Source organism: Cebus imitator, unplaced genomic scaffold (genome assembly GCF_001604975.1).
Source record: "Cebus imitator isolate Cc_AM_T3 unplaced genomic scaffold, Cebus_imitator-1.0 Scaffold443, whole genome shotgun sequence".
Lineage (NCBI taxonomy): Eukaryota > Metazoa > Chordata > Mammalia > Primates > Cebidae > Cebus > Cebus imitator.
The window spans coordinates 393,718-402,871 of record NW_016107758.1 but is presented as its reverse complement, the minus strand read 5'-3'; the positions used below and the strand labels follow the sequence as shown (position 1 = coordinate 402,871).

Below are 9,154 nucleotides of genomic sequence, written 5' to 3'. Positions count from 1 at the left end.
AAAATGTAGACACAAATCTTGCTCACACAGCAACCTGGCAGAGCTCTGAGGTGAGGCCTCCCAGCTGAGCATGGCGCTGTGGCTCTTGTGCGGCCCCTACTGGGACAGCAGTGAAGGAGTACTTTCCATAGCGTGAATCCACAGGAGAAAGAGGAGGTGGGCACACAGCCACAGAACACAGGGGGCTGGAATCAGGTGCGGCCGACCCAGGAAGGCCGAGGCTGAAGGCAGCACTGGGGACTGGCGAGCAGCCCGCCTATGCCCCACAAAAGCTCCGTGGCATGGCCTGAGTATCTCCATGATCTCCATGAGCAGCTGTAGATGCAGGCTGATAACAGCAGGTGTGCTTGAAAATGTGTTTCAGTGGCAACTCAGTATTATTTCATGTATTTATTCTGAGATAGAATCTCACTTTGTCACCCAGGCGGGAGTGCAGTGGCACAGTCACTGCTCACTGCAACCTGCAGCTCCCAGGCTCAAGCGATTCTCCCACCTCACCCTTCCAAGTAGCTGGGACTACAGGCATGTGCCACCAAGCCCGGCCACTTTTTGTACTTTTTGTAGAAACAGGTTTTGCTATATTGCCCAGGCTGGTCTTTAACCCCTGGGTTCAAGTGATCCCCTTGGTTCAGCCCCACAAAGTGTGGGAATCACAGGCGTCAGCCACCACGAGAGGTACGGTATTACTATTAACAGCCAAGATTCAGTAACAACCAGCTTGCCCATCAGTGAGGAGTGGATAAACAAAATACAGCACATCATCAGTGGAGTATTACTCAGCCATGAAAAGGAGTGAAGCCTGAGGCATGCTCCAAGTTGGAAGCACCTTGGATACCTTACACTAAGTGACAGTCACAAAAGAGCACATGCTATATGGCCCCAATTATATGAAATGCTCAGGACAGGCAAATCTGCAGAGATGGAAGGTAGATGAGTGGCAGCCTGAGGCTGGGGGAGTTGGAAGTTGGGGCTGACAGCTAAAGGGCACCAGGTGTCTTTTTGGGGTATGAAAAATGTTCTGGCCAGGGGTCGTGGTTCACACCTGTAATCCCAGCACTTTGGCAGGCCAAGATCCTGTCTCTTGGACTGCTTAAGCCCAGGAGTTCGAGACCAGCCTGGGCAACAGGGCAAAACCCTGTCTCCACAAAATATACAAAAGAATTAGCTGTGTGCGGTGGCTCATGTCTGTAATCCCAGTACTCTGGGAGGCCCAGGCAGGTAGATTTCTTTAGTTCAGGAGTTCAAGACCTGCCTGGGCAATGTGGCAAGACCCTATCTCTACTAAAAATACAAAAAAAAAAAAAAAAAGCCGTGCGTAGCAGCGCACACCTGTAAAGCCGTGCGTAGTGGTGCACACCTGTAAAGCCGTGCATAGTGGTGCACACCTGTAAAGCCGTGCGTAGTGGTGCACACCTGTGGCCCCCCGGCTACTCGGGAAGGTGAAGTATAAGGATCACTCAAGCCTGGGAGGCGGAGGTTGCAGTGAGCTGAGATCTTGCTACCGTATTCCAGCCTAGGTGACAGAACGAGACACTCTCTCAAAAACAAAAACAAACTAAAAAAGCCAGGTGTGGTGGTGTGCATTTGTAGTCCCAGCTACTTGGGAGGCTGAGGTGGGAGGATCACCTGAGTCCAGGGGGGCTGAGGCTGCAGTGAGTCATGATTGTGCCACAAAAGATAATTATTCTAAAATTAATTGTAGTGATTAATTTTACACAGTGCTGTGAATATACTAAAAACTACAGAATTGCATACTTTGAGCAATTTGAACAGTATGTGACTATTTTTTCGAGACGGGGTCTTGCTCCGTCGCCCAGGCTGGAGTGCAGTGGCGCGACCTCAGCTCACTGCAACCTCTGCCTCCCAGGTTCAAGCGACTCTCCTGCCTCAGCCTCCCGAGTAGCCGGGATTACAGGTGCCCGCCACCACGCCCGGCTACTTTTTTGTATTCTTAGTAGAGACAGGGTTTCATCATGTTGGCCAGCCTGGTCTCGAATTCCTGACCTCAGGTGATCCACCCACCTCAGCCTCCCAAAGTACTGGGATTACGGCGTGAGCCACCACGCCTGGCCCTGCATTATAGCTTTAAAAAGCTGTTAAATATACATGAGACATGCTAAGTGTCAGATGGCAAATAAACCATAATGTTTGCCAAATCCTTTAAAAAAAAGACAGCCCACAGATAAACAGGCAAAGACTTTGAACATCAAGACTTTGAACAAGAAGCACAAATGGCCAGCAAGCACGTGGAACGAGCCCTCTCGCTTCTAAGTTGGTTCAAAACCTAAGTGAGATTTCATCTTTTATTTGTCAGGTTTGAAAGGACCAAAATTCTGAAAAGATTCCAAGTTGTTAAGGTGTGGGGACCCAGCTGCTCTCATGCAAGGGATAGTGGGAGGATAATCACAAAGAAACACAATCGAACGGTGTCTATCAAATTTAAAATGTACCTGTCTGTTGGTCCAGCAATTTAGCTGGGAAAAATTTATCAACACACATGGATGTATCTGCGGATGTGGACAACTGAAATGTAAAAGGATGTTTGTGACAAGCAACAAACCTGGAAGCAACGGAACCGCCCAGCAGCTGAGGAGTGGGCAATGTCAGGGAACGTCCACCCCAGGGACTGACCGAGAAGGGAAAAGAGTGAGACGGAGGAGGCAGGCCTGTGAGGCAAAGTGGCAAATACGCACTACCTCACGAAGAGGAGGCGGCCGACTCCACAGCCTCTGCAAACACAAGACAGGAGGGCGCTGGGGCGGGGTGGGGGTCGCGCGGGGCTCACCTGTTCCACGTGGGGCTCCTTGGCGAAGGAGATCCTGGCGATGGAGTGGGATGCGATGCACAGCTCCTGCCCGTTCACCTCACCCTCCTCCACCTCCACCACACCTGCAAGGGAAGGGCGGTCAGCTCACCCAGCAGCTGCTCGGCTCCCAGCGAGGCAGCCTTGGCTCTCCTCGGCTGCAAGCCAGGACTCCACGGGAGACCCCAGCTCTGCAGCCGCGGCGGCAACGGCATTTCTCCCCCTCCCACTTCACCCTGTAGACACAGAGGGAAAGCCACAGCTCTCCTCACAGCATAGGCAGGTGCTCTACGGAAGACCACCCTCTCCAGAGGTGCCCTGGGCCCCAGCCCTCCCACCTCCACCTATCAAACAGGCTGGCAGAACCCCCCCAGCACATGCAGTGGCAGGAGTGGAAGGTGGGGATGGACGTCCAGGAAGGAACACTCATCTAGAGACATGCAGGCTGTTTTTCTTTTTTGAGATGAAGCCTCACTCTGTTGCCCAGGCTGGAGTGCAGGGGCACTATCTTGGCTCACTGCAACCTGCCTCCCAGGTTCAAGCGATTCTCCTGCCTCAGCCTCCCGAGTAGCTGGGATTACAGGCGCCCACCACCATGTGCGGCTAATTTTTGTATTTTTAGTAGAGATGGGGTTTCACCATGTTGGCCAGGCTGGTGTTGAAGTCCAGATCTCAAGTGATCCTCCTGCCTTGGCCTCCCAAAGTGCTGGGATTACAGGCGTGAGCCACTATGCCCAGCCTGTTTTCAGTGATTCCTAATGAACACACATAGCTGATGGCCATTTCTGCAGATGCTGCGCGGGACAAACAGGCCTCCCGGTCGGGTCTGCAAGTACACAACCTGTGTGCAGGAGGCCCCCACAGCTACAGAGATGGCCCCGCAGGCTCCCACGACTGCTCTCAACACTCAGGGTCAGCCCCTGGTCCCCAGCAGCACATGCCCCTGCTTAGGATGCAGGCAGTGGCCTCCCATGGCCAGCACCCCAACCCCGCAGGCCGGGCCTCACCTGTGTTCTGGGCGCTGACGAAGGCCACCTTGTTGGTGTCGGGCTTGAGGCGGATGAAGCCACACTCTCTGTGCATTGGCTTGCGTGTGTCCGGGTGGAAGGAGTTGAACCTGGACGGGAAGTCGGGGATGGGAAGCCCGGCACTGGCCTCCGAGATGGCGTGGGCTCGTGGTCGCCATGCCTGCACGCCTGCCTGCCCCTTTCACCACCTTGCTCGTTTTGGCTGTGCCTGTCTTCCCTGCTGACTCCTCAAGACGGAACTGGTTCTTAATCACCACAGGGCATATCCTCGCCCTAGGCCCATTAGCCCAGGCTTCTCAGTGTCAGCCCTAAGCATTCCCCACAGCAAACCTCACCTTAACACAACCTTTCTCTTTTGAGCTATGTTCTTGTGTAAGAATCTAATCAATTCCTATCGTAAGAAACAGAACAGGTGCTGAGTCACGTTACGGTTTCTTATCCCCCTTCATCATTAGTGCAAATTCTCGACAGTAAAAGACAGGCACCTACATCTTGAACTGAGGGTAAAAACCCACGGCTATTATTAAAAACAACTTGCTGACGTGGTGACTCAGGTCTGTAATCTTGGCACTTCCCGAGGCCCAGTCAGGTAGATCTTTTGAGCCCAGGAATTCGAGACGGCTAGGCAACACAGACCCTGTTTCTACAAATAAAAACACCAACCAACCAAACAAAACGCCTCATGTATGATTTCACCAACCCTGTGAGTTGCTACAGGGGATCCTGCTGTCTGATTCTTAGAGATACACTTTTTTTTGCTCTGTCGCCCTGGCTGCGGTGCAATGGCGTGGTCTGAAGCTCACTGCAACCGCCACTTACTGGGGTCACGTGATTCTCCTGCCTCAGCCTCCCGAGCAGCTGGGATTACAGGCATGCACCACCACGCTGGGCTAATTTTTGTATTTTTGTACTCTTTTAGTAGAGACACAATTTTACCACATCAGCCAGCCCGGTCTCGAACTCCTGACTTCTAGTGATCCGCCTGCCTCAGCCTCCCAATGTGCTGGGATTACAGGTGTGAGCCACCACACCCAGCCACGATAAACTAATTATTAAAAAAAAATTTTTTTTTTTAGATGGAGTCTCCCTCTGTTGCTCAGGCTGGAGTGTAACCAGGCAAAAACTTTGAACATCAAGACTTTGAACAAGAAGCACAAATGGCCAGTAAGCACATGGAATGAGCCCTCTTGCTTCTAAATTGGTTCAAAACATGAGTGAGATTTCATCTTTTATTTCTCAGGTTTGAAAGGACTAAAATTCTGAAAAGATTCCAAGTTGTTAAGGTATGGGGACCATAACACCTTAACAGGTGTGATCTCAGCTCACTGCAACCTCCACCTCCTGAGTTCAAGCGATTCTCCTGCCTCAGCCTTCTGAGTAGCTGGGATTACCATGCCTGGCTAATTAAAAATTATTTTTTTTAAAGACAGGGTCTCACTGTGTTGCCCAGGCTGGTCTTGAACTCCTGGGCTCAAGTGACCCACCCACCACGGCCTCCCAAACTGCTGGGATTACAGGCATGAGCCGCCATGCCTGGCCAAGATAAACCCCTGCTGGGCAGTGATGCAGCTACACCTTATAAAATGGCACATGCGAGCAACCCCGGCGAAGAAATACATTCATACCATATTCTAGGGCACGCACACAAACACACATACCATCACATTTACTGAAACATGTTTTCTACTCTGGTTCATTTTTCTTTGAATGCTGGTCACAAAATTAACTTTCTGACCTTCTAGTGGGTCACAATCTGTAGTTTAAAAAGACTTCTTTATATTGTTCTGGGTTATTTTTTATTATCCAGAATTCTCACCTTCTGGTTTATGTGCAGATATATTACTCTGACCTCATCCATTCAATCAAGAATAATATAAAAAAGTATGAAATATTTTTAAAAACAATGAGATCTTCTAAAAGGCGACAGAGGGTCTCAGAGCTGCAGGGTCCGAGAGCCAGATACCCAGCCCAGTTCTGAAACTGCCAGGCGTTATACAATAGTACCAAGTTGGTTTAGTAAGATGCTTAACACACCATTGTGTAACAGAGACTGGGGAAGGAGGAGTTTGCTTCTTATTTTATACTTTGTCTAAACTTAAAAAAAAAAAAACCTGTGTATTATTTGTATAATTAAAAAATACAGATACTTCAATCATTCCTCATCACTGGTGGCTCTCCTGTACCTCAGAGGCCTACACTGCTATCTGCTTAAAAGCAGGCAATTTCTCCAACTGCGGGGTGGAGGTGGTGGGAAGGGGGCTAGAATACCTCAAGGGACTTTTGCTTTATTATATGGTAAGAATGTGAGAACCATATGCTAACAGCTTCCTTGTAACCTGAAATAGCTCAGGGTTAAGTATAAAATACAGCTGTGCACTATTATTTTCAGTAACACCGAGTGACTAATTTTTTCTTTTCTTTTTTTTTGAGACAGGGTCTAACTGTCACCCAGGCTGGAGTACAGTGGTATGATCACAGCTCACTGTAGCCGTGGCCCTCCCTGGGTTCAAGGAATCCTCCCACCTCAGCTTTTCGAGTAGCTGGGACTACAGGCATCTATCGCCATGCCTGGCTAATTACTTACTTATTTTTTAGTAGAGACAAGGTCTCACTATATTGCCCAGGCTGGCCTTAAACTCCTGAGCTCCAGCAATCCTCCTGACTTGGCCTCCGAAGTGCTGGGATAACAGGTGTGAGCTACTGCACTGGCCAGGGTGATTGATCTTGATACATAAATTAAGTACATGCATTTGTTTTTATGTCTGGACTAACAAGCCTGTAATTTGGTGGTCAGCGTAATATCTCAAACAATAGAACAGATCTAGCAAGTACCATTTTTACCAACTGTGTGCCTCAGCTGCACACTCAGGCAAGAGGACACCCTTCTGAAATAGATGGACAAGTTCCTTTTACACCTTCCCGCCTGGCCCTTGTCTGTCTTTGATCAGTGTGGAATTATTTTCAGAGACCTGGGCAGCCCACGAGTTAAGCAGAGTGGGTGGCGGAGACAACTTACGAGAAGTTCAGCATGGGCTGGCCCACGTGCGAGATGTGCACCTCCTCCAGGTACTGGAAGGGCTGCAGCGTGGGGTAGGTCCCAGCTCCGGGAGGGTCAGACAGCCAGGTGCCCAGCATCCAGGACAACGGCTCCACCACCGGGTTCATCTTGGGGGGCTCTGAGGATAAAAGAACGAGACCATCAGCGGCCTCCCTCCAACAATGCCTTTCTGAGCTTGAAGCAGAATGCCCCTTCCGTATCGCACTTGCCTCTGGCAGCCACAGCTAATCCCGGAGGAACCTGTCAAGAGGGGGAGAAAATGGACAAGCAGCTGGCAAACGTCATATTGCGAGATCCAGCTTCAGAAGCCTCTGTAGTTCCTGCAGAAACACGGGAACCAAGAGGGGGCCTGGCAGGGTGCAAGCAAAGCCAAAGGCCTCATGCCCCACGGCAAGGCAGAAAACAGCTTGCGTGGGAGGCAGGATGCCCTGGCCTGAGGGATATGGAGGAGACAAAGAGCAGGAGAGAGAAAATGAAAACAAGGTGGAGGGTCTCAGAGCAGGCAGAGTGTGAGGGGCCAGGGGTAGGCAGGGCCTCAACGGGAACTGCTGACCCCGCTTGCTGAGAGGGGGCAGGGCTTCACAGTGGCCAGGAGGTCACCTGTCGGGGGCATTCAGCCTCTCATCCCACTAAGTGTGAGGGATGACGCCACAGGCTTGGAACTCAGAGGTGGGGGTGCAGTGACAGGAAAGCAGGGAGGGGGTTTGGGTTGGCTGTTGTGCTGGCAACCCCAAAGGGACCACTGCTTCCTGCGCCGCTCAGCAAGGACTGGGTGCTTCTGAGCAGCTTTTCAGGATTTGCTCATGTGACCCTTGCCCTGGCCAGATGCGCCTGCCCTGCTCTTACCCACTTTCTAAGGGACACCTGTGCAGGGACCACAGGAAAGCCCCACCATGTGCTACCCACCAAGGGCACTAGAAGAGGAGGGCTGTCCCCAGAGGCAGTCCCAAAGACCTGCTTCCCAAGCCTGCCTTTCCCTCCGGTCTAAGGGCTTCGATCAATGTAATGGACACTGACACCCACGAGAAGCAGCAGGGAGAGACGCAGCCAGCTGCTCTGTGGCCACACAAGCCTCATCTATGGAGCCCAAAGATGCCAAGCACAGAGACCAGCCACACACAGGACTGACCCTCGGCCTCTCCTCCAGGCCCACACAATCAGAAGATGGACTGATGGGGACAGGAGTTCTTGGAACCAGCTCAGCTTCTGAAATTACACAACCTTGGACTATAAGTTCCAAGTAGTCTGGGAAAAGAATATTGGGAAAGGAAAACAAAGGCTCTGGGAGTGGAGAAGACCACATCTAAGAAAGCTGGGAACCGAGGAGGCCGTACAGGTGGCCTGGTCCAGTGGCTGCGCCCTGCGGCCCAGATGAGAACCATGGCTGGAGAGCGGGAATGAGCACTCCTGCCTGCTGGCTGCACAGGACAAACGTGCGTGGCCTGAAGCTGGAGTGTGGTAGAAAGTCTGTTCCTTTTCCAGACTGGCCTGCGGTCTTTCAGTATTTCTTTAAAAAAAGAAAAAAAAATTTTTTTGTTTTTAATTTTTTTTGAGACAGAGTCTTGCTCTGTCACCCAGGCTGCAGTGCAGCGTCACGGTCTCAGCTCACTGCAGCCTCCACCTCCCGGGTTCAAGCGATTCTCCTGCCTCAGGCTCCTGAGTAGCTAGGATTACCATGCCTGGCTAATTTTTGTATTTTTAGTAGAGACGAGGTTTCACCATGTTGGCCAGGATGGTCTCAATCTCCTGACCTTGTGATCCACCTGTCTCAGTCTCCCAAAGTGCTGGGGTTACAGGCGTGAGCTACCACACATGGCCAAAAAATTTTTATCAGTATTTCCTTTTTAAACTCCCTGTAAAAAGTGGGAAGGTGAGGATGGGAATATTTGGACTTTGTTAAAATTTCCTAATTGACAATAAGAGAATTTTTAAATCAGGATTTTTTGGTGCAATCTTTCACGGAGATAAGGAAGATAAGCTTCAGAATCCAATGAGTGGTCTCTAGAACTAGGCTTGTGATCCATCACAGCTGACCATCATTCTTCATCCAACACGCTGGACGCTCTTCTAGGAAGAAGCTAATGGGACAGTCACACATCCCTGCGGAGAATATATCCCAGTGAAGGCAGATGGACAACACACAAGAAATGAGTGAGTGTGCAGAATTCAGCGTGTGTTAGGAGACGGGCCAGAAAGGTGAGTGTGCAGAATTCAGCGTGCATTGGGAGACGGGCCAGAAAGGTGAGTGTGCAGAATTCAGCGTGC

At 50.8% G+C, this 9,154-nt stretch overlaps 1 protein-coding gene across 2 annotated transcripts in view; it reads right to left on the bottom strand.

Annotated features, from left to right (window-relative positions):
* Window positions 1–9,154, bottom strand: part of THAP4 (THAP domain containing 4) — a 45,895-nt gene that overhangs the window by 8,507 nt on the left and 28,234 nt on the right. For both annotated transcript variants that reach the window (XM_017510722.2, XM_017510723.2), the window contains 3 exons: window positions 6,848–7,007; window positions 3,811–3,920; window positions 2,786–2,889 (listed from right to left, as the gene is read on the bottom strand). In XM_017510722.2, the coding sequence (XP_017366211.1) occupies window positions 2,786–2,889; window positions 3,811–3,920; window positions 6,848–7,007 (374 nt within the window). The remainder of the gene's footprint in view (window positions 1–2,785; window positions 2,890–3,810; window positions 3,921–6,847; window positions 7,008–9,154) is intronic.